Source organism: Macaca mulatta, chromosome 20, assembly GCF_049350105.2.
Source record: "Macaca mulatta isolate MMU2019108-1 chromosome 20, T2T-MMU8v2.0, whole genome shotgun sequence".
In the NCBI taxonomy this organism is placed as follows: Eukaryota; Metazoa; Chordata; class Mammalia; order Primates; family Cercopithecidae; genus Macaca; species Macaca mulatta.
The window spans coordinates 2,948,190-2,973,838 of record NC_133425.1 but is presented as its reverse complement, the minus strand read 5'-3'; the positions used below and the strand labels follow the sequence as shown (position 1 = coordinate 2,973,838).

The 25,649-nt window shown below is 57.3% G+C and overlaps 1 protein-coding gene across 50 annotated transcripts in view; it reads right to left on the bottom strand.

Moving 5' to 3' along the window:
• The window catches only part of MAPK8IP3 (mitogen-activated protein kinase 8 interacting protein 3), a 64,460-nt gene that overhangs the window by 21,283 nt on the left and 17,528 nt on the right, over positions 1–25,649 (bottom strand). For 15 of the 50 annotated variants that reach the window (XR_013411329.1, XR_013411331.1, XR_013411327.1 and 12 more), the window contains exons 2-8: positions 23,134–23,254; positions 19,035–19,105; positions 18,662–18,753; positions 7,698–7,842; positions 3,899–4,145; positions 2,944–3,046; positions 2,575–2,693 (exon numbers count right to left, since the gene is read on the bottom strand). Coding sequence is in view for 22 of the 50 variants with exons in the window: in XM_015125303.3 (XP_014980789.1) it covers positions 2,575–2,693; positions 2,944–3,046; positions 3,899–4,145; positions 7,698–7,842; positions 18,662–18,753; positions 19,035–19,105; positions 23,134–23,254 (898 nt within the window). In the remaining 28 variants the exon portion in view is untranslated. Of the gene's footprint in view, positions 1–2,574; positions 2,694–2,943; positions 3,047–3,898; positions 4,146–7,697; positions 7,843–10,137; positions 10,162–18,661; positions 18,754–19,034; positions 19,106–23,133; positions 23,255–25,649 lie in introns of all 50 variants that reach the window. The other 35 variants (XR_013411330.1, XR_013411332.1, XR_013411328.1 and 32 more) reach the window with 7 other exon arrangements.

The following is a 25,649-nucleotide window of genomic DNA, read 5'->3' as shown; positions in this document are numbered from 1 at the left end:
GAGACAGGTTTTACCATGTTGGCCAGGCTGGTCTCAAACTCCTGACCTCAAATGATCCACCTGCCTTGGCCTCCCAAAGTGCTGGGATTACATGTGTGAGCCACCACGCCCGGCCTCAGTTTCTTCATCTACAAATGGGGACACTAGCAGAGGGACAGCTTGACGCTGCAGTAAGGACCGACGGTGGCCGTGCCTGTCAGTGCTGCCACCCATGGAAATAAGAATACTGCCCACAATGAGAAGGGCAGCTGCAACCTGACACTGTGTGTTCCACGTACATGTGTGTCATACGTCTGAGGGCCATGGTGCCTGGTAGGGTGTCACCAAGACATTACAACAATCGGCCGGGCGCAGTGGCTCACACCTGTAATCCCAGCACTTTGGGAGGCTGAGGCGGGCAATCACGAGGTCAGGAGATTGAAACCAGCCTGACCAAGAAGGTGAAACCCTGTCTCTACTAAAAATACAAAAATTACCTGGGCATGGTGGCGGGCGCCTGTAATCCCAGCTACTCAGGAGGCTGAGGCAGGAGAATCGCTTAAACCCAGGAGGTAGAGGTTGCAGTGAGCCGAGATCACGTCACTGCACTCCAGCCTTGGCCACAGAATGAGACTCCGTCTCAAAAAAAAAAAAAAAAAAAAAAAATCATAGCGTGGTGGGGGCATTCCCTCTGGTTTTTACTCTCTTCTTGGCATTTTCTGATATTATTTAAATGTTACTATAACCATATATCATTTTCTCAAAAAATAAAAAAACAGCTAAAAAATATACATTATTGGCCGGGCATGGTGGCTCATGCCTGTAATCCCAGCACTTTGGGTGCCCGAGGCAGGTGGATCACCTGAGGTCAAGAGTTCCAGACCAGCCTGGTAAATATCGTGAAACCCCGTCTGTACCAAAAACACAAAAATTATCTGGGCATGGTGGCGGGCGTCTCTAATTCCAGATACTTGGGAGGCTGAGGCAGGAGAACGGCGTGAACCCAGGAGGTGGAGGTTGCAGTGAGCTGAGATCGTGCCACTGCATTCCAGCCTGGGCGACAGAGCGAGACTCTGTCTCAAAAAATAAAAATAATAAAAATAAAAAAATAAATAAATACACATTATCTGAATGACGTAGAGTGGAAGGATATCAAAATATTAAAAGAGATTACCCCTATTTAGCAGAATTTTTCTGAAGATTAATCTCCTTTGGATTTTTTATATATATTTTTGCAACACATGAGAAAAGTTCCATAGAAAATTCACAGCACCAAGCGCGCCCCTCGCCTTCTTCCTGATCTCCGGGGAGCATTCTACCTTTCACCATCGAGTCCAGTGTGCCCAACACTACTGAACTGAACATTTCCACTCGGTTAAGATGGTAAACATGACGTTAGTTACACGTGGCCTCTACTGGGGCACTTTCTGACTCAAGTCAGGCTGAGATAGGCCTCCCTGTCAGGCTGAGGCCCTGCTGGTGCTCAGCACCCCACATGACTCTGCTCCCTGGGGGTCCCCCTGCCCCAGATAAGACAAACAGCTCAGGAGTACACCGGGAGGCAGCCTAGGATCCAGGAGCTTCTCACCCCGCGGGCTGGGGGAAGCAAGGCCATGGGGAAAGGCTCGGACCCTGACGCGTGCAAGGGGACAGACTGGGCTGTGCTGCTGCCCACCCGCCATGCGTGAAGGCCTGGGGCTCAGAGCCACATGGCCAGTGCTCAGCTGCCAGCAGACGCTGCGAGCACAGGAGACTCCATGTGCTGGCAGGAAGCAGGTCCTGATGTTTGCAGCCACCACAGACCTAGGCACAGAGGGTCCGGTGTAGATCTGTGGTGCCGAGGCAAAGCCAGGGCCGTCTGCAGAGGAGTGGGCAGGTGGGCACCCTCCCAACCTCCTCCAAAGTCGATGGTCCTAGAGCGTGTGGTGAGGCTAACGGGCACGGAGCAGGCAAGCGGGCACCCTCCCAACCTCCTGGAAAGTCGACAGCCCTGAGGGTGTGTGCGTAAGACGGGGCGAGGCTAACAGACATGGGTTTGTTTCTGGGATGGCGGAACATTCTAAACTAAGATAGTGTGGGTGGCCGCACCACCTGTGAGTATGCTATAAACCACCGAACCGTGCACTTGAAGGGGGTGAATTTGATGATACAGTCAACGCTTGATGCCCACGAGTTCCGCATCTGTGGGTTCAGCCAGCCTCATGGAAAATGCACAGGCCTGCAGTGGCCGTGTCTGTACGGATGTGTACACTTCTTTCCTGTCATTATTTCCTAAACAACACAGCATAACAGCAACTACTTACATAGCATCTACAACACAACCTAGAGCTGACTTAGAGTACACGGGAGAGCACAAATACTGCACCACGTCACAGCAGGGACTCGAGAAGCCTCAGATTTTGGTATCCTTGGGGCAGTCCAGAAACCAATCCCCTGTGGAGATGGAGGGACAATCACCTATGACATATAACTCAATAAAGCTGGAAAAAAAGGTTCCTAGCTCACAGCTGACAGAGGACTTTCCTTTCATTACCCACAAAACCAACAGCAGAGAGCCCCATCGCTGTGCAGGCGCCGGGGGAGGCTTGCACTTACCTAGGAGGTCAGCCCCTTCGTCCACATCCCCGATGACCTCTGACCCTGCTGTCGACAGCTCGTGGTACAGGGAGTCAGTGTTGATGCCAAAAGCTTTGTTCACGATGCCCTGGGTTGGGCTGTTGGCATGTACAGGTTGGGACAGAGAGCAGAGTCAGTGGGTAGCCCGGAGTGGCTGTGTCTGCAGACTCTTCCAACACCTCCCACCGTGGCCACTGAATGCCCACACTGCCGTGCAGGCCAGGTGTGGACAGGAGGTGGTAGGCCACAGCCTTGATGGTTCTCCCAATGGTGGCAGAGGGAGCCTTCACCAAAGACACCGATAAATACTGAGCCCCCAGGACCCCAGAGCCTGGGCTAAGCCAGTACCTGCTTCCTGTGCGGTCCAGGCGGGTCTCTGGACACATGTCCAGCTCTGGAGTGGAGTCAATAATGTCCTGAACATCAGACCACTCGTCACTGCTGCCCATGCCTAGGGGAGAGCACAGGGGCACCTGGGGTCAGGAGAGGGGCTGCCCATGCCTAGGGCAGAGCACAGGGGCACCTGGGGTCAGGAGAGGGTCTGGCAGCCTCTGCCCTGCTCATGGCTCCCCTCGGAACCTGAGTCTGGTGGGCTGGAGCTGGACCACCCGCCAGGTGGGGATGATCAGCAAACGGCTCTTCCCGGGCTGGCTGGGCAGAGGTCGAACCCCAGCACAGTGGGCATCTGAGGCGGGGACTGGAGGGGGGTGGGTTGCAGCAGCCTCTCTGCATGGCATTATCAGCAGTAAGCCCAGTCCCCAGAGATCCCACGTCCAAGCAAGTCAGTGGCTGGACCTCCTCTCAGCCCTCATTCCCCTCTTCTCTTTCCATTACTGGGCTGTGTGCCGTGGGGTGACGCAGGTTACTGGTTAGCAGGGCAGTGTGCTGTAGGGTGACGCAGGCTACCACCTTAGTTGTGTCTCCCCAAATCCATATGTTGATAGATACCCCCTAGCATGACTGTATTTAGAGGCCGGGCCTTTCAAGAGGTGATTATGGTAAAATGAGGTCACGTGGTGGCTCTAATCCAATGGGGTTGTGTCCTTATAGGAATTGCAGATGAGGACACAGACACACCCAGGGCATGACCGCTGAGGACACAGGGAGAAGGCGGTGTCTACAAGCCAAGGAGTGGCCGCAGGAGGAGCCCCCACTGCAAGCACCTTGGTCTTGGAGCCTCCGGGCGGTGGCGACACGTCTCTGCTGCCTGCACTGGCCGCCTCGCGCGTTTGTTTCACATCTACCCAAACCAAGCCCTGCCTCCTGCCCGAGGGAGCCCAGAGCCCTGCAGGTGGGCGCCCACCTATGCTGACGTTGCGCATCTCCTGGGTGACCTGGACTTCCATGTTGCGGCTGTCGCGCTTCTCCCGGGCACGCTTGCTGCTCTTGGAGCCCACGCCATAGTCCCCCAGGGGCTGCAGGCTCTCGTTGAGGGGTGTGACGGCGGCCGAGGGCACAGAGGATGTGGGCGTGTTGGACTTGGTGCCTGTGGTGCTGGGTGTGGCGGCCGCTGAGGACTGGCCTGACTCGGACATTTCATCCTGAGGACACTAGGGCCAAACACAGGGAGGAGGGAGAGCGAGTCAGCGTCGGCCCCTGGCCTGCGGCTCTGGCGTGGCTGCCTGAGGTCCCGAGCACCAATGCCTTGCACTTTGCTTTGCTCAACACCCTGCGGGCCAGAGCTCCTCTGCCACCCGCCAGGCTAACCCTTCTGGGCCTCACCACTCCTGAGTGGCTCTGCTCATCCGGCCGCTGCCTCTGGCTCCTCAGAAGCAGTGCCACCCTCCTGAAATGGCTCGGAACGGGGCTTTCCACTGGCGCCCTCCCCAGGACAATTGTTTGTAATAGGCCAGTGCCTTGCCGGGGATACAGCGGCAGCCCCCTGTAGCTTGTGGCTGCTCAGAAACAAGTCTAGCCCTGGCAGTGCAGAGGGCTCTGACGGGACCCAGGAAGGGTTGGTCAGGCCGCCACCGCTGCCCGGTCACCATCGCTGTGCTGAAGAGCTCGAGGCTGGGCCCACCTGCGCCTGCCCCATGTTCCTCCCCGGGCTCAGGTCAGGGCCAGGGAATGACCATAAGGTGCTGACCCTGCGGCTTGACTGGACCAGAGCTCAGCCCTGAACACCAGTGCAAGTGCAAAGCAACCGCAATCCCCTTCTCACAGAACGGGACGCCACCAAGATATTCTGGGGGGTGGGGGCAGCCCAGATTATGAGAAAGTGCAACCAGCTGTCTACTTCGGGAAGCTCGTTAGGGAGCAGCACATTCTATGTGATGAATACGGAATGCGAATAAACCTTCTTTCCGATGGTCTTTCCTAACAAAGATACTGAACCAGCCCAAGAAAAAGAGCCCCCAACGTTCTCCTCTTAGCTGACCTGATCACCCCCCGTGCAGAGCTTGCCCGTGGCCCCTGGCCCTCCTTAAGGTACACGAAGAGGCAAGGCCTCAGAGGCACCCTGGTGGCTACTGTGTGTGTCCCGGGCAGCTGCTGGGGGGGAAGGTCCCGTGGTTTCTCAGAGGGCGCACCAGGGGGGACTCTAATGCTGAGGATCTCACCCAGGGAGGGGCTGACGAGGGGGTGTCCAGCCCTCTCCACAGCCAACTTGTACCGGCCTTTAAGTGACCAGGGCAGACGGGACTTCCAGAAGTCATGGCCAGTTCTGACCTCTGCCTCTGCCCGGCCTCTCTGGTCACTGCCAGGCTCAGGGCACGGAGCCTCTCTGTACCAGACACAGCCACTCGCTCAGAGGACAGATTTCTGCTTCACCTACCAGGCTCCTAAGTTTTTCTAGAAGGAATCTCAAAATGACACACCTTCCTCTATAGTAGCCATTCTCAATCGGGCTAACGGCCCCGAGGGGACGCTTGCAGTCCAGAGACATTTTTGTGGTCACACGTGAAGGGGGTGCTCCTGGCATTCGTAGGTGGAAGCCAGGGATGACGCTCCACACCCACTGTGTCCCAGCGGCCCAGGGCCATACGCGTCCAGCTCCAAAAGGTGAGCAGTGCCGAGGGAGAGCCTCACGCGGACACGGCCCGGCTCCCGGAGCGGCCTTGTGGAAAGGTCCGAGATGCGCTGTGGCTCTGCCGCTAGGCCCGGTGTGAGAAGAAAACCCTTGCTCTCCACGTCACCCCCCATGCTGGAGGAAGTGAGTGCCGCTCACACAAGAGTCTGCGCTGACGTTCTCAAAGAACCTGTCTACCCAATGCGTCACAGGCACCTGGTGTCCTACTGGACTCTGCCACCACCCGGCAGAGAGAACATAGGGAACCCCATGTGGCCAGGCAGGGCGCAGCTGTGCACATCAGACAAACGCTTCTGGGCCGCCTTCCTCCACGGCCGGGTCCCCGGCCTGTTCCTGGCCCTCATGGTGGCTGTGGGGAATTCTGCAGTCTGACTGCGCCTCCCCTAGGTGCCCCTAGCTCTCTGTCACCCTATGGGGCCACCACTTAACCATGGGACACTCCCCCTGGCCACAACTTACCTAAAGGCAAACCTCTCAACCTCCTAAACATCAACGTGTAGCAGTGACCTCCAAATGCATTGAAAGAACCCAAACTCTTAGCGGTCATTCCTCACCATGAGTAGCCACAACTGTTTGGTTAAAACACTGAAAATACAGTACATAAAAACAAAAACAAAACAAAACAAAAAACAACAAAAAAATTAAGAAATTAGAAAACCTCAAAACCTAGAGCATAAAATAAAAAGAACTTAAATGTAATAATTTAAAATAAAGAAAAATCAAATAAAACACACCTATGAACGAAAACATAAAACACTACAATTTATGAAGAGAGAGACGATCTCAGACAATGCAGGAGTTGAAAGGAAAGACAACATGAGAAGAAGAGCGGGCCCAGAGCGGGCCTGAGGAGACAGCCCGGAGGCCAGAGAGCGTCAAGCAAGGGCTCCCCCCGGCTGAGGCTGCCGTGTCTTCAGAAGCCTATGGGCAGGTCCCAGCTCCGGCCCGGGGAGAGTGGGCCAGAGAGTGAGAGGAGGTGGGCCCAGGTGGCAGGGCTGGGCCCAGAAGGCCCGGGGAGCCTGCAGCCCCGCCACCCTCTCTCCAGCCTTGAGCACGGGGAGGACAGGGGAGTGTGCTGGGGGACTGAGTGTGCTGGGGGACGAGCGTCCCAGATGCCATGGGGGAGCTCGCTCCCAGAGCGGCACAACAGCAGGTGGGCTGACGGAGCAGGAGCCTGCAGCAGCCCCCACAGGCACGATGGACACTCAGGGGTGGAATGACAGTCGGCAAAGCGTGCTGCAGGAAGCTTCTGGAGAAGTCCCAGACCCCACATCCACCAGCCTAACCCAGCCCACAGGTCCAGGGGCTCTGTCTCTGTGGACATCCTCCGACAGCCCCTGTGGGAAATCCACCAGACCCGGGCACCCCCTCTTCCCCGGAAGGTGGCCGTCTTTACCTGGCACTGAGGCCAGTGAGCTCACAGGCCAAAACCGGCGGTAAGCGACCGGGGGCCCTGAACGAGTGGCCTGGCTCTGGGCCCCTGCGCTCTGAGGTGCACTCACTGGCTGGCTGTGAGTACCTGCTGGGGCGGGGCTCTGCCTTCTCAAACCCAGGACCCAGGAAGTGTTACCAGCGACAGGCAGGGAGGGGCCCAGAGAGAAGGAGCTTTCTCTTCACCTTTCTGCCAGTGGAGGGCAAACCCCGCACTCTAGACACTGGCGCTCCTCCGAGAGCAGAGGCGCGGCTCTCAGGGGCTGGCCGTGTCTGGCTGGAGCCCGGGTGAGGGTGAGGCTTTACGTGGGCGTGTGGTTTGAGAGAGGATCACTAAGCTCAATCCTGACAGGCCCTGGACACCCCTGGCTACAGAGTAGTCAATCCAAGGGCAGGGAGGTCTAGCCTGGACTAGCAGGTGCCGACGCGAGGCCGTGTGGAGCAGCCACAGCCGCACAGGGCCTGCTGGGCAGCCTGAGCCCCTGACACCCTGGCTGGGTTTCTCCATCCTGCCACACATGCGGGGAGAGGACAAGTGGCCCAGAGAGAGCGGCAAAGGGCTGCCTGCAGACGGGGCTCCCGCCCCAGTGAACGGCGAGCACCAGCAACAGGGAGGAGCCTCTCCACGGCACGGCTACAAAACCTGGTAGCTGGAGCTGGACTGCAGCTGGCCGAGGTCACTCAGGTGCCAGTGGTCCCCCGCAGGCACGAGCTTGCCCCCCATCTGTGCACGTACCGTGCCGTCCGCCAGGGGGAACACGTTCAGGGAGGTGGGGCGCTCCTTCCTGCTGAAATGGGGGGCGAGAGGAGAGGAAGCGATGGTTAGAGGGTGGCCGTGAGGAGAACCCAAGCCCTCCCAGGGCAAGCGGGCCTTGAGTGACAGGGCCGCTCCACACCAGCCCGCAGCCCAGCTCGAGCATCTACTCAGTTACGATCCTACGTGGGGTTTCCCCTCCCGTGATGCTGCAGTTTCTCATTTTTATTAAGTTCAATTTTAAACGGACACAAGCCGGGTGTGCTGAGAAGCCCCACAGCAGGGCCGGCCGCGGGACTTGGCGTCACAGTCAGCGCCGTGTGGCCACCGTGAGCAATGCCTTTGCGGACCGTGGTCTCCTGCGCGCCCAGCCCTGCCTCCCTGTGGTGTTACCGCCGGCCCTGCCTCTGCCCCCGGCACCAGCAGAGGGATCCAGCCTTCCTGCCCCTGTGCCTTGCTCCTTGGCCCTCCTGCCATCCTCATTGCTCCTGTTCGTGAGGCTGCCTCACTGCAAAATATCTGAACACGACACGTGCAGAGTAAGGACTGACCCTGACACATCTGCCGGAGCCAGAGCCGGAGCCGGAGCCGGAGCCTGAGGCGTCTTCTCCCTCCCCACGCATCCTCTCTGCTGTCAGGGAGCCCCGAGCCTGAAGACGGACCCTGGGACTGCCTGGCCTTGGACAGCCTGGCAAGACGGTAGGAGCGTCGGGGAGCTGGAGGTGTCAGGACAGTGCTCGGTGCCCCCTGCTGTGGGCTCAGTCCCTAAGGATGACCTCCTGTGGGCCGTAAGCAAGAGCAGGGATGGAGCCCAAGGTCTCCCTTCACGTCCTCCTCCACGGGAGGCTTCCAGTCAACAGCCCAGAGGTCCCAGAGGCCAGGCCGACTCCCCACCACCTCAGGTCTTGGGGGGCAGGCCACGCAGTCCGACGCTGGAGCCCACACTGCTCAGGGCTATTCAGGACAAGAATTTAGAGTCTGCTGGCACCACAGCCTCTGCTGCGTACATCTCAGTCCTGAGACTGTGGGAGGGAAGGGAGCTTCCTCAGGGGTCCAAGGAACCCGCTCTGGCCATGCTTGGAGAATGCAGATGGCAACGGGGGAGCACAGCGGGCGCTGCTGACTGGGAGCTCCGAAGAATGACCCTGGGAAGGGGTCTCTCCTTGTGGGGTGCACACAGCTCTGGGGACTGGCCGTCTGGTCTGTCATGTTCAGGATAACACCGTATCCTGTAGCACAAGGGTCCCAGGGCCAGCTGGGACCGGGCTGTGCCATCTTGGCTGCTGGTCCATGGCACTCAAGCTGCTCTGGCAATAGCCATGAGGTTGCCTGGCCACCGTGAAGGCAGCCAGCCACCAGGCCCTGGGAGCATGAACCCAGTGGGAGGCTGGGCCTCAACCGCCCTGTCTGCGCCAGGGGCCTCCTGGCCCCACTTCCACCGGGCTCCCAACGCTGGTGCGGGCAGCGCCTCTCCTGAGGCCCAGTCCTGACACCATCAGACACGTTTCAGTCCCTAGACCGAAACCGATGTGGTCCCAGCTGTCACCAGATGCTACAGGGGACAGCGGGGACAGAGGGACCTCTGGCCTCCCAGGAGGCCAAAGGAATGCATGTACGGCTCTCCCACCCACACAGCTCCACGACGGGCTGCAGCTCAGCCAGGCCACCGCCTCCGATGGAAATCACCCGGGATCAGGAGCTGCCTTCGCTCTTTCCTTTGCTCTTCCCCACTGGCCCCCAGGCCCTGGCCTCAGGCTCGTGAGCGTTTGCCGACTAACCCCGTACCCCTGATTGGCCCTCATGGCTCCCTCAGGGGATGCAGATGCTCCCTGGTTCAGAGACCACCGCCCCAGGGGTCACGCCACCCTCGGGGATCACGCTGCCCTTGGGATCATGGGTGTGCTGCCGACTCTGACACAGGCTGGTGAGTGAGGGAGCTGGGCGACGAGTCCAGGTCCGAATGATGCAGAGGGGGGCCTTCCTTGGCCCGTTGGCCCCCCGAGTCAGCACCAGCCCCACCTGACCCACACCCCTCCTTAGCAGGAATCGGCGCTGTGCCTTCGTCTATGACCAAGGCGGTACTTGTGGAGCGAGGGCAGAGCATAGACGGGCGCTGCCCGACTGCGTGGCTGTGCAGGGGACCCAGCGGTTGTCACCTTCTCAGTGTCAGTCTCATGAACACGGCCAGGCGGCCCTTCTGACCTCTCACATCTGCCACAAGAAACACCTCACAGCAGACCAAGTAGCCATCTTGGGCTGATAAACGACGCCCTAATGTGCCCGCTGTTTGGCCCCCAGCACCACAGTAGACACACCTCATGGGTTTTACCTTTTCCTCCACGACTGGCGAGGACTGCAGGGCAGCGACAGACACGGCAGCACACGGCAGCGACAGCACAGAGGGCGAGACAAGGAGACAGGCGTTAGAGGGCGTGGCAGCAGCGTGCGCACACGCTACATGGATGGTCAGCACGTGGTGATGGCACAGAGGGCGAGACAAGGAGACAGGTATTAGAGGGTGTGGCAGCAGTGTGCACACACGCTCACATGGACTGTCGCACGCTTGCATGGACGGTCACACAGATGGTCAGCATGTGATGATAAGGAGACAGGCGTTAGAGGGCGTGGGCAGCAGCGTGTGCACACGCTTGCATGGATGGTCACACAGACGCTCAAACGGATGGTCACATGCTCACACGAATGCTCACACGGATGGTCACACGGATGGTCACACGGATGGTCACATGCTCACACAGCCACACGCTCACACAGATGGTCACACGCTCACACGGATGGTCACACGGATGGTCACACGGACGCTCACATGGATGCTCACACGGTAACACGCTCACACAGACGGTCACACGCTCACACGGACGGTCACACACACAGACGCTCACACGGATGGTCACGCTCACATGGACAGTCACACGGATGGTCGTACAGACACACAGACGGTTACACACTTACATAGATGTTCACATGCTCACACAGTCACATGGACGCTCACTTGGACGTTCACATGGATGCTCACATGGATGGTCACATGCTCACACGGACGGTCACACAGACACACACTCACACGGACGGTCACACGGACAGTCACACGGATGCTCACACTCACACAGATGGTCAGGCTCACATGGACGGTCACATGGATGGTCACACGGATGCTCACATGCTCACATGGATGCTCACACGGATGGTCAAACGCTCACACAGATGGTCACGTGGACGATCACACATATGGTGAGACGCTCACATGGATGCTCACACGGATGGTCACGTGCTCACATAGACGGTCATACAGACGGTCACATGGACACTCACATGGATGGTCACATGCTCACACGGACACTCACATGGATGGTCACATGAGTGGTCACATGCTCACACAGTCACATGCTTGGATACTCACATGCTCACATGGATGGTCACATGAGTGGTCACATGCTCACACAGTCACATGCTTGGATACTCACATGCTCACATGGATGGTCACAGGGACGCTCACATGGATGGTCATACACTCACATGGATGCTCACATGGACGGTCACATGGTCACATGGATAGTCACACACTCACATGGATGGTCACACGCTTACACAGACAGTCACACGCTCACATGGATGGTCATACAGATGCTCACACGGACGGTCACATGGTCATACGCTTACATGGTCACACAGACGGTCATATGGATGGTCACACACTCACTTGGACGCTCACACAGATGGTCACACGCTTGGATGGTCACACAGACGGTCACATGGACGCTCACACAGACAGTCACATGCTCACAAGGATGCTCACATGGATGCTCACATGGACACTCACACGGACGGTCACACAGATGCTCACATGGACGGTCACACACTCACATGGACGCTCACACGGACGGTCACAGAGACGGTCACACGCTCACACAGACGCTCACATGGACACTCCCACGCTCACATGGATGCTTCCACGGATACTCCCATGGACGCTCACATGGACACTCACATGGATGCTCCCACGGATGCTCACATGCTCACATGGACGCTCACACGGATGCTCACATGCTCACATGGATGCTCACACGGATGGTCAAACGCTCACACAGATGGTCACGTGGACGATCACACATATGGTGAGACGCTCACATGGATGCTCACACGGATGGTCACGTGCTCACATAGACGGTCATACAGACGGTCACATGGACACTCACATGGATGGTCACATGCTCACACGGACACTCACATGGATGGTCACATGAGTGGTCACATGCTCACACAGTCACATGCTTGGATACTCACATGCTCACATGGATGGTCACATGAGTGGTCACATGCTCACACAGTCACATGCTTGGATACTCACATGCTCACATGGATGGTCACAGGGACGCTCACATGGATGGTCATACACTCACATGGATGCTCACATGGACGGTCACATGGTCACATGGATAGTCACACACTCACATGGATGGTCACACGCTTACACAGACAGTCACACGCTCACATGGATGGTCATACAGATGCTCACACGGACGGTCACATGGTCATACGCTTACATGGTCACACAGACGGTCATATGGATGGTCACACACTCACTTGGACGCTCACACAGATGGTCACACGCTTGGATGGTCACACAGACGGTCACATGGACGCTCACACAGACAGTCACATGCTCACAAGGATGCTCACATGGATGCTCACATGGACACTCACACGGACGGTCACACAGATGCTCACATGGACGGTCACACACTCACATGGACGCTCACACGGACGGTCACAGAGACGGTCACACGCTCACACAGACGCTCACATGGACACTCCCACGCTCACATGGATGCTTCCACGGATACTCCCATGGACGCTCACATGGACACTCACATGGATGCTCCCACGGATGCTCACATGCTCACATGGACGCTCACACGGATGCTCACATGGACAGTCACATGCTCACACGGACGCTCACATGGACGCTCACGCAGACGCTCACACAGATGCTCACACACTCACATGGATGCTCACACAGACGCTCACACAGTCACATGCCCACACAGACGCTCATATGGACGGTCACATGGATGCTCAACACGGACGGTCACATGCTCACACAGACAGTCACACGGATGCTCACATGCTCACACGGATGCTCACACGGACGGTCAAACGCTTATACGGATGCTCACATGGTCACATGGACGCTCACACACTCAAATAGATGCTCCCACGGATGCTGCCACAGATGCTCACACACTCACACAGACACATGGATGCTCACACGGACAGTCACATGCTCACACGGACACTCACATAGACGCTCACACGCTCACATGGATGCTCACACGGATGCTCACACGGAGGGTCACATGGATGCTCACATGGATGCTCATATGGATGGTCACATGGACACTCAACACGGATGGTCACATGCTCACATGGATGCCCACATGCTCACATGGACGCTCACATGGACGCTCAACACAGACGGTCACACGCTGACACGGACGCTCACACGGACACTCACACGCTCACATGGACGCTCACACGGATGCTCACACGGATGCTCACAAAGACGCTCACACGCTCACAGAGATGCTCACACGGATGCTCACACGGACACTCACATGTTCACATGGATGCTCACACGGATGCTCACACGGACACTCACACGCTCACATGGATGCTCACACGGACGCTCACACAGACGCTCACACGCTCAGATGCTCACACGGACGCTCACACGGACGCTCACACGGACTGCCAGCATGTGGTGATGCAAGGCATGCAGGGCCGCCATGCCCCGATGAGACAGAAGCCACACACAGGCACCCACGAGGGACAGACACGTGACACACGAGCCCGCTTGGCTTTGACAAGAGGCCCTGGGACGGGGCTGTGTGGCAGTTCAGCCAGTGCCACGTGTCCCCAGTGCAGTGCGCTGTGCGAATGTCTCGAGACAGCGCCCGGCATATGTGTACACGTGGCATGCGGTGACGGCACACACGTGGCTACAGAGACACACACACTCCTGTCCACAAGCCCTCTGCAGCAGTGGTCCGAGAACACTGCCTGGTGTTTGCACTTAACACCGAGTGTATTCCAGACACACATTCAGGAAGCCACGCCAGGCGTGAAGGAAAATGTCCGTCTGGGTCAGGAGGGATGGCGCTCAGCACTGAGGATGGACGGCGCCCTCATGGCGAGCCAAGGGGTTTTGGCTGAGCAGATGGGACTGACTCAAATATGTGTCCCCCAAGGGACCAAAGGTTGTGGCAGGTCAGAGTCCACACCAAAGGAGAGAGAGCAGGTGTCTAACAGGGACGGGCTCCTTCCAGCTCAACTGCCCAGCAACAGCACAGATCCCCAAGGCCTGTCCCAGCGCCCCTGACCCCACAAAGGCAAGCACTCGGGATAGGGGAGGGGCTGTGCCTTCCTCCTTCGGCTGACTCATGCCTTCAGAGGTGGGAGGATGCAGCTGTCGTCCACATCTGCAGGCAGGTGGCAGACAGCACGTGAGCCCCACCCTCTCCTTCCCGGCCAGTCTCAGCGTGGGGAGGCAGGGGACACACGAGCCCAGAGGTGGCTCTTGATGCTACCACTGCAACAGCAGGCGTGACCGATTCCGTGCGCTGGTAACGCAGCTCAGCACCACTGCTGGCCAGGGAGGGAGGCAGGGCAGCCCAGCCACAGCCCTGCTCCTCCTGTTGCCCCCCACGGAGCACACTCCTCTCAGGGCCACAGCACGCTCAGAGAGACCGGGCCGCCAGCCCCAGCCCCTTCTTCCCGCGGGGCCAACATCTTCTCACACGCTGTGGAGATCTGGCAAGGAGGTCCAGGGGCCAGAGCGATGCAGCCGCTCAGACCCCACTGCAGGTGCCTTCTGGCTGGATCCCGTCATGGCAACCAAAGCTTTGGCGTGAATCTGGATGAGAGACCCCTCCCTCTCCTGCAGAGGTGCGGGGCTCCTGTTTCACAAATGGAGGCCTCCGGGGTCCATGGCTGGGGAAGGCCCCTACCACACAGCCACTGCTGCTGGCGTTGCCCCCACGGCTGGTGCCAAAAGTCCCGTGTGCCCAGAGGAAGTGAATGGCTGGGGCCAGGTCAGGCAGAAGGACTTGGTTGTGGCAGCACTGACAGGAGAGCGCCCCAGATCCATCCCGTACAAAATGATCGAGGGGCTTCTTCCAGAGGGCACGGTCTGGTTCCCCGAAGGGAGCGCAGCAGCCCTGACATAGCCTTCAGGAGCCGTGGTGGAGCTGCACAGGGGACCCCAGCAGTGGGGCCCTGACAAGGACGAGGTGCACCACTGTGGGGCTTCCCCCTGAACTGTCAGCAGCAGGAGGAGCTGAGGGACGGGTGCAGTGCCCAGCCCAGATGCAGCTCAGGGCCCTGGGTCCCGCGGAGACACCTCGACAGCAGGTTCCCGGGCCACCTTCTGCCTCACACGAGAGAAACATGCAGGACAAAGTACTCCTTGCCCCGCAGCCGTGCGCCTCTTCCCGCTGGGCTGGTCTGGCCCCGCAGCCGTGCGCCTCTCCCAGCTGGGCTGGTCTGGCCCCGCAGCCGTGCGCCTCTCCCAGCTGGGCTGGTCTGGCCCCGCAGCCGTGCGCCTCTTCCAGCTGGGCCTGGTCTGGCCCATGATGACGGCAGGGTCAGGCGGCTCTGGAGCTGAGGCAGCCTCTGCTCTTGGCTGAGCTCACGTGGCCGTGGGGCTCTCAGGACCTCTCGGGTGGTCTGTGGGCCTGGGGCGGGGACCACTGCGACTCGGAACCTGGGCTCTCGGCCGGCGTCCTGAGTTCACACGTCACACCTCTGGGATCTGGGATGAACTGGGCACACTGTTGCTGGGCTCCTCTTGCCCGTGCGCCCTCCGGCACGGCCTCTGAGGTGCTCTTCTCTGAGGCTGCGCTGGCAGGGAGGCAGCTGAAGGTTCTGGAATGCTGCAGCTCCTGGGGATGACCAAACTGCCCGCCTCTGCCCCCAGCTCCCCACAAAAACAACACGAAGATCCTGGGTCCAGGTTAGATTTTAATTCCAGTTAGCTGGGAATCCTCTTCCAACCGCCGAGACCCAGAGGTGAGGATGTCCCAGCGTGCGTGCCATGAGGCGGGAGCTGTGAATGAGAATCTCCCACTCTGGGATCTGGTGGAAACACCTGCAAGGCTTTCACAGCTTGCCAAACTGGCAGCCGCACGCCCCGGCGTGGTTCTCACAGTGCTCCGGGTGGGCAGATGGCCGGCGCCGCCCATTCTCAGGGCGAGTGCTTATCACGGGACAACTGCAGGTCCCTCCTCCAGCTGAGGGCAGCGAGATTGCCTGAGGACCCGCTGCTGCAGGCTTCACGGCACCCCCCTGGCCAGCTGGGCCTTCGCACACACCATGCATTTGCTCTCACGTCCAGAGACTCGGACGCAGAGTCTTACAGCTTCTCCTGCATCATCCAGAACGTGACCCATGAAGCCCAGAGCTGGATGTCCTGACCCTTCTCGTTTGCAGGTGTAACCCCCGAACAGGCAGGCATGAAGCAGCTTTCACAGCTGGCCAGGCCTTGATGGGGTGTGAGGGAGGCTTTTGCCATCGCAGCCCTGGCTGTGGGAGGCTCGGGTGCCGAAACAGACGTCCCCGCCTCCAGCTGCCCTAGCTCTGTGGCACGCGGGCTTCAGACTTCATGCCCCTGCTCCCCGCTGCTAGACTCAGAACGACAGCGACACCCCCCCCAGCCCAGGTCGCGTCTCTGGTCTCCCGTGGCCAGTCCCCTGGAGCTGGCAATACCCTGGCAAGATCTTTGATGCTCTGCTCCCTGGGGCCTGCAGCCCGGCTTTCTCCTGACTCAAAGGGCACAGAAAATGGAGAGGAACCCATTCTGGGCAGGCTCCCCCCGCTCTCTGAGGAAAAGCAGCACCGAGCCCTGGAAACCCACTGATATCCCCACCCTGTGGAAGGAATGAGACTCAGTACAGGGCTGGCCAAGGCTCCCGGCTCATCCATACAGTCAGTTATTTGAGGCAGGATGTTCTAGAAAGTCCCGCAAACATAACCATTGCCCCAAGGGGAAATATGTACACATGCAGGTACGCGTGTAAAATTGTGACCTCAAGTCCTCAAAGCAATGCATCCCGGTCAGTTCTATTTCCTTTATTTTACAAAAGCGAAAATGAGGTTGGAAATATAGGGTGACTGACCACCCCACTAACTGGTGTCACAGCTGGGCTTGGAGCCCCCTGGAACTGGCTCCAGCACTGGCCTCATGCATGACACGTGACACTGTCTGGCCCTCCTGCCTCCTCCCCAGGCATCCGGACAGGAGCTGAACAGGAGGCAGAACATCGCTTTGTCCCACCTCTGTGGGGAGCCAGCGCAGGGACTCCCATTTCTCCACCGTGTGCCTGTCTGCAAAGGACTGTGAAGTGCCTGAGCACTGATTTCCTTTCTTTCTTTTTTGAGATCGGGTCTCTCTAGCACCCAGGCTGGAGCGCGGTGGTGCGATCTTGGCTTGCTGCTACCTCCGCCCACCGGGTTCAGGTGATTCTCCTGGGTCAGCCTCCAGAGTAGCTGGGACTACAGACGTGCACCACCACACCCAGCTAATTTTTGTATTTTTAGTAGGAACGGAGTTTCACCATGTTGGCCAGGCTGGTCTCGAACTCCTGACCTCAAGTGATCTGCCCGCCTCAACCTTCCAAAGTGTTGGGATTACAGCTGTGAACCACTGCGCCCACCCTGAATTTTTTTTTTGTTTGAGACAGAGTCTCGCTCTGTTGCCCAGGCTGGAGTGCAGTGGTGCGATCTTGGCTCATTGCAACCTCTGCCTCCCAGGTTCAAGTGGTTCTCCCGCCTCAGTCTCCAGAGTAGCTGGGACTACAGGCACCCGCCACCACTCCTGGCTAGTTTTTTGTATTTTTAGTAGCGACGGGGTTTCACTGTGTTAGCCAGGATGGTCTCGATCTCCTGATCTCGTGATCTGCCCGCCTCGGCCTCCCAAAGTGCTGGAATGACAGGTGTGAGCCACTGCGCCCGGTCTAATTTTTGTATTTTTAATAGAGACAGGGTTTCACCACATCAGTCAGGCTAGTCTCGAGCTCCTGACCTCAAGTGATCCACCCATCTCGGCCTCCCAAAGTGCTGGAATTACAGGCGTGAGCCACCATGCCAGCCTCTTTTTTTGTTGTTTATTCTTTGACTTCACATGAGCAGATGATTTTCTTATTTTATTTTGTAGAGACAGGGGCTCACTCTGCTGCCCAGGCAGGAGTGTAGAGGCGCGACTGTAGATCACTGTAGCCTCCAGCCATCCTCCTCTCTCAGCCTCCTAAGTAGCTGCGACTACAGGCAGTTATTTGAGGCAGTATGTCCTAGAAGTGCCACTCCATGCTTAGTTAATTTTTAAACATTTTTTGTTTTTATGTAAAGACAAGATCTTGCTGGTTGCCCAAGCTGAGCTCGAACTCCTGGGCTCAAGTAATCCTCCCGCCTTGGCCTCCCAAAGTTCTAGGATGACAGGCATAAGTCACTGTGCCTGGCTGAGGTCACAGATACATTTTAGTGAGTAGATAAATTTGCAAACACAGAATCTGTGGATAGTAAGGGTTAAATGTGTGCAAGCTTCCCGGGACCTCCCTGACTGAACTGTGGACCAACCCAGAAGGGACACAGGGGCTCCACACATGCCCGTCGCCCAGGGCAGCCCCCCCACATCCCTGCTCAGTCACGCTCCAACCAGCTCCCTCCTCCTGGGTCTCCAGAGCGCTCCCTGTCGTCCTGAGCCCAGAGTGTGGGCCATAACAAGCACCATGACCCCGGCCCGTGCCTGCCCTGCGTACCTCCACCCCCCGTGCCCCGCATACCTCCGCCCCGGCAGGCTGCTCTCGGTCTGGCTGTTTCCTCCGACCTGCTGCATCTTGGACCTCTCGATGTGCTCCACGTAGGTCTGTATCATCTGCGAGGAGGGAAACGTCTACATTAGCTCTGCCGTGGGGGGGCTCTCTCCCTCCCCTCTCTAACCTGTGAGGCTTTTCCGGCTGCCCTGTGGGGGCAGAAATCAAGACAGCGTCCTGGAGGGGAATCTAACCAGCCTGAGGCTGACAGCCTTCAAGCCTGGCAGCAAATGCCAGAAAAGGGACCCGCTAGGGAAGAAAACCACGGTCCACAAGAGTCGCAGGCGTCAGGCCGTGGTCCTCTCTCGAACCCTCACCTCTGCCCCTGCCTTTGGGCACCCACCTCTGTGTGCCGCTGGTGTAGGGCATTATACTCCTTCTTCATCTCCGACTCCCGCTCCTCCAACCGGGAAACTGGAAAACACAATCACTGTCTGAGCCGCACAAGCCGCTTCTCGATGGCCCTGAACTCTGGGTTGTAACCGTGGAGCGAGAGGGTTCCAGGACAAGGCTGGGGCCTGGGGCAACCAGCAGCAGCCCCGTAAGTACAAGGCTGTCTGGGGGGCTGCTGTGTGCGCTGTGCCATGGGAGAACACTCGGCTCTGTTGGGAGTTAAATATGGGGGTGGGGAAACCCACAGGCGCTCTCTGTGCTAAAGTCAGCCAGGAGCCTGAGATGCAGGCAAAACCCAGGCACGCCAGGCACGGGAACAGGTGCACAAGAAGCTTGTGGGAGGAGGCGGGATTCGAAGTGAGTAACCTCCAAGACAAGTCAAAGGGACGCGCCTGGCAGAACAAGCAGTGGGGTCCCGCACACACGCCAAGGGCTGGGGAGACCAATCATGACCGTGAGCCTTCTGGGCTGACAGTCATGTCTCCCTTAAACGGGAGGCCCCCCGTGACACCAACATGGTCCCCTCTAGCCCCAGATGTGCTCTGCCCTAGAGACGCAGAAGCATCACGAAAGGCCGATGGGCATCCGCACCCAGGGGACCCCACTCCATGTCCCGCTGATAGAGCAAGTGTGCCCCCGGCCTGATGGCCGCCTCCACGGCTGTGTTCAAACCTCAGCTCTGTCCGCAGCACACCAATGGGGAGGGCTGGCGTGGCGAGGTGAGAGACAGACCCGGGGAGCACATGGTAAGGTCCTCCACCAGCTTGTGCCCTGTCCTCGGCGTGCTGCCCTCCTCTCCTCCCCGGCTTTCTGGTGTCTGTTTGGAAATGACTTCACAGATTATGTGGTTCAACATCTCACTTTGGCCATCCTGCTCTGTGGCCTGGGGGGTACCTGGCCCGGCATATCCTTGGAGGCCGCGGCTGCCTACGCTGGGCTCTTGCATCTCTACCAGTCACCCAGGGAGGCTGCGCTGCCAGCATGGGGATCCCATCCCAAGGAGCAGCACAGGCGTCAGCGCCAAGTGGTCAGTCTGGTCTCCCAAAGGAGCCGGAGATGCTTACAGACATCACACCTGACACGCGTGACTTAGACACAGCACCCAACAGCATAACTCACAGATGCCACACCTGACAGACGTCGTACAGACAGCGCACACAACACAGGACTTACAGACACGACACCCGACACATGTGACTAACAGATGCTGCACGCAGCAAATGTGACTAACACACAGTAAATAACACACAGCTCACAGATGCTGCACAAAGCACACGATACTCACAGACGCCACACACAGCACATGACTCACACAGACGCTGCACATAGCACACAACGCCGCACACAGCGCACGACTCACAGACCCGTACACAGCACATGACACACAGATGCCGCACACAGCACACGACACACAGACGCTCCACAAAGCACACAACCCAGATGCCAAACACAGCACCGAACACTCACAGACGCCACACACAGCACACGAGTTATAGACAGTGCACGCTACACACATGTAACTGGCTGCTGGAGGAGGGAGCCAATCAGCCATCCCAGGTTTGTGCTGACCCCGGCAACGGCTGTGGCCACGGGAGGGGCTGCCTGTCTGGGTGGGATCAGAGCCCCGCAGCCTCTCTGTGAGCTCCCGTTGGGGCAGAGCACAGCCACCACCTGGAGGGAGCCCGGGGCCAGCTCTCTGCCCTCATCTGGCCCCCACTGGTGCCGGCCCAGTGAACAGCCTCAGCCTGTAATTTGATTTCCTTTTTCTTGAGACAGGGTCTCTCTCTGTCACACAGGCTAGGGTGCAGTGGCATGATCAAGGCTTATGGCAGCCTCTGCCTCCTGGGTTTGAGCAATCCTCTACCTCAGCCTCCCAAGAAGCTGGGCCCACAAGTGTGTGAGCCACCATGACCAGCTAATTTTTGTATTTTTTGTAGAGATGGGGTTTCACCAGGTTGCCCAGGCTGGTCTTGAACTCTTGAGCTCAAGGGATCCTCCCACCTCGGCCTCCCAAAGTGTAGAAGTTACAGGTGTGAACCACTGTTCCCAGCCCTGCCTATAATTTGAGCTTATATTTTTCTCCTTCTAAGAAGAGAGCTAAGAATGTTCCACACACGAAATGCACTAAAAGCTGAGGGGCCAGGAGAGACTCTGTAATTATGGAAAGGCATCACCTAGGCATGCTCAGCGTGGCCCTTAGGTTTGCTCTGCACTGTGAATGCCAGCGTGTTCACCTGTGTGTGGAAGCTGCCACCGCGGTCACCCTCTGGCCCCAGACTCGTCAGCAGGTCACTGTCAGCACAGCAGCCTTTAGGCCTTGGCTGCGGATAGCAGTAGGTCTAACATATCGAAACAGTTTCTTTCCCCAATTTGATCTTAACTTTTCAGAGATGAAGGAACCTGCTGTTGAGGTAGCTAGGGAAACCGCAGCCAGATCAGCTGCAATTATTAAAACATCTGGTGCCAGGCATGGTGGCTCACTCCTGTAATCCCAGCACTTTGGGAGGTCGAGGCAGGCGGATCACGAGGTCAGATCGAGACCATCCTGGCTAACACAGTGAAACCCCGCCTCTCCTAAAAATACAAAAAAATTAGCCGGGCATGGTGGCAGGTGTCTGTAATCCCAGCTAAAGGGAGGTTGAGGCAGGAGAATCACTTGAACCCGGGAGGCAGAGGTTGCAGTGAGCTGAGATCGCACCATTGCACTCCAGCCTGGGTGAAAAGAGTGAAACTCTGTCTCCAAACAAAACAAAACATCTAATTACAGAAAAGGAAAATTACACAGGAAATCATCCCTTCTTCTTTTTTAAATTTTTCTTTTTTGAGACGGAGTCTCACTCCATCACCCAGGCTGGAGCGCAATGGCACGATCTTGGCTCACTGCAACCTCCACCTCCTGGGTTCAAGCGATCCTCCTGCCTCAGCCCCATTAGTAGCTGGGACTACAAGTGTGCGCCACCATGCCCGGCTAATTTTTGTATTTTTAGTAGAGACGGGGTTTCGCCATGTTGGCCAGGCTGGTCTCGAAATCCTGAGCTCAGGTGATCCACCCGCCTCAGCCTCCCAAAGTGTTGGGATCACAGGCGTGAGCCACCGCGCCCGGCCCTTTTTTTTTTTTTTTTTGAGACGGAGTCTCGCTCTGTCACCCAGGCTGGAGTGCAGTGGCCGGATCTCAGCTCACTGCAAGCTCCGCCTCCCGGGTTCACGCCATTCTCCTGCCTCAGCCTCCCGAGTAGCTGGGACTACAGGCGCCCGCCACCTCGCCCGGCTAAGTTTTTGTATTTTTAGTAGAGACGGGGTTTCACCGTGTTACCCAGGATGGTCTCGATCTCCTGACCTTGTGATCCGCCCGTCTCGGCCTCCCAAAGTGCTGGGATTACAGGCTTGAGCCACCGCGCCCGGCCTTTTTTTTTTTTTTTAAGAGATGGAGTCTTTCTGTGCCCACACTGCAGCCTCAACGTCAGCCCAGCTGAGACCACAGGCGCATGCCATCACGCCTGGCCTATAGCATTGACAGTAGAGTTGAAGCAAAGACTTTTAAAGATAAGTAAACCAATTGTTCTTATAATAATAATAATAAACCCCTCTTGCCACTTCGCCTTGCAGGGGACAGACGCCCTGATCAGCTGTGCCCCCACCTAGGTGCTGTCACTCCAGTGGGGCTACACCATCGGGCCCACCCTCCTGCCTGAGAAGGAGCCGTCACTCCTCAGCAGTGCGAAGAGGTGGGGACCCAGGGCTGCAGGAGCTCTGTTCAAAAGGTGCAGGAAGGACCTTCAGGACCTCAGACTTGTGATCTGGGGGTCAGAATCCACTCTGAAGCAAAAGTGCTCTGGGGCCACAGGGACCTTATTTACTTATGTCCACACTCAATTTGGGGCCCATTACAGAAACAGGCAGCAGTGCAAAGAGGTGGAATACATAGCTGAGGCTCGCACTGGGCTTCCTCTCGTCCCCTTGTGTGGAAGGCGCCCCACGTCCTCCCCAGCCAGAGCCGTCCCAGGGCAGCGCCCATCAGGTGCACCCACAGGCTCCCGCCAGCCACTTACTCTGATCGGCATAGTTCTTGGCCTTCAGCTCCAGCTGGCGCGTCTGGAACTCGTAGTGCTCCACCTGGATTTGCAGCTCTTTCTTCTCTTGCTCCAGAGCATCTTCAAACTCAATGAATTTCTGTGCATGGAAGGGAGGGAAAGAGCAGGCATCATCAGTGAGTGTGGAGCAGCCGCCTTTCACTTGAAGGACCGCAGGCTTTGAGGGCCCAGGGGCCAAAGATGTCCCCAAGGCCACAAGCTGGCCAGTGGCCAGGCTGGAATGGGGGCTTCCCGCCACATGGCTGTGGCCACCACCCTCTTCAGGCACAGTGAGGAGCCATGGGAGCAGGGCGGGAGAGCCCTCCAGGACTGCATGATCGCACCCTCCTCTCCTTCCGGCGGTGCTCACAACCCCAGGACATGCCAGCACTCTCCTGTCCAGGGAGGATTTGCTGTGAAGGGAGCCTGTTGTTTCCAATCACGGCCGTCTTCACGGCTGCACGAGACCCGGGCAGCAATGCAGGACCCTGCACTCAGAAGGCTCCATGCTTGGCTTGGCTGCTGCCATCTTGAAATGTTTGCTCATTTTTGAACACAGAGCCCTGTGTTTCCATTTATGCACTGGGATCCATGAGCATGCAGCCAGTCCTGTTTGCAATGGAGCCGTCTGAGTCCTCTCAACTCCACGCCTCAGAACAAGGCTGAGCCTACTTTTCTGCATCTCAGTTGCAACTCAGATCAGGACACCATCGTTACTGGGATAACCAGCAACACAGTCTTGCTCCTAGTCCTTAAATAAAAAGGCAGGGAGAATGGTCTAGGTTTGGAATCTTAACCTTATGTGGTAAGTTTCAGGACAAAATTATTATCAAACCAAGTGAAAACAAAACACTTTGCAAAATAAAAGCAGCTCATGAAAGGTCTGAGGAGCAGAGGGGCCAGTAAGGCCCCAGGTGTGGCCAGGCCTCTGGCCAGGCATCGATGCCCTGAGTGTAATTCCTACAGGAGCCCAGAGAGGGAGCTGTTAACACCTTGTTTTTACAGAGTAGAAAACTGGGGAGTATTATCAAGAAATTGCACTGGAAGAAGCACAAATACCAGCTGGGCCTTCTTTTCGTTCTTTCTTTTTTTTTTTTTCCAGACAGAGTCTTGCTCTGTCGCCCGGGCTGCAGTCCAGTGGCGCGATCTCGGCTGACTGCAAGCTCCGCCTCCCAGGTTCTCGCCATTCTCCTGCCTCAGCCTCCCGAGTAGCTGGGACTACAGGCGCCCGCCACCATGCCCGGCTAGTTTTTTGTATTTTTAGTAGAGACGGGGTTTCACTGTGTTAGCCAGGATGGTCTCGATCTCCTGACCTCGTGATCTGCCCGCCTCGGGCTCCCGAAGTGCTGGGATTACAGGCGTGAGCCCGTTTTTTTTTTTTTTTTTTTTAGACAGAGTCTTGCTCTGTCTCTGAGGCTGGACTGCAGTGGTGTGATCACAACTCGCTGCAGCCTTGAGTACCTGGGCTCAAATGATCCTCCTGCCTCCACCTCCTGAGTAGCTGGGACCACGGGCATGTGTCACCAGGCCTGGCTAATTTTTAAAATTTTTTTGTAGAGGCCAGGCACAGTGGCTCACGCTGTGAACCACCAGTCTGAGTGAGTGTTCGAGACCAGCGTGACCAATATGGTGAAATCCTGTTTCTACTAAAAAATACACCACAACCTGCAGTTCCCGGGTTCAAGCGATTCTCCTGCCTCATTCCAGAACTTTGGGAGGCCGAGGTGGGCGGATCATATGAGGTTAGGAGTTTGAGACCAGCCTGACCAACATGGTGAAACCCTGTTTCTACTAAAAAAATACAAAAATTAGCCAGGTGTGGTGGCACACGCCTGTAATCTCAGCTACTTGGGAGGCTGAGGCAGGAGAATCACTTGAACCTGGGAGGTGGAGATTGCAGTGAGCCCAGATCACCCCGCTGTACTACAGCCTGGGAGACAGATCAAGACTCCATTTCAAAAAAAAAAATAATAATAATAATAATTGGCTGGGCGCGGTGGCTCAAGCCTGTAATCCCAGCACTTTGGGAGGCCGAGGTGGGCGGATCACGAGGCCAGAAGATCAACTCCATCCTGGCTAACAAGGTGAAACCCCATCTCCACTAAAAATACAAAAAATTAGCCGGGTGTGGTGGCGGGTGCCTGTAGTCCCAGCTACTGGAGAGGCTGAGGCAGGAGAATGGCGTGAACCTGGGAGGCGGAGCTTGCAGTGAGCCGAGATCACGCCACTGCACTTCAGCCTGGGCGACAGAGCAAGACTCTGTCTCAAAAAAAAAAAAAAAAAAAAAAAAAATTTTAGTCTTGCTATGGTTCCCAGGTTGGTCTCAAACTCCTGGGCTCAAGCGATCCTCCCACCTCAGCCTCCCAAAGTGCTGGGATTACACGCCTGAGCGACTGCACCCAGCGTTAGCTGGGTTCTGAAGACAAACGGTTTCTCAGAAGGTGGGAATACAAACCGGGCAGTGGATTTCATCTTTCGGGATCTGGAAGATTCAC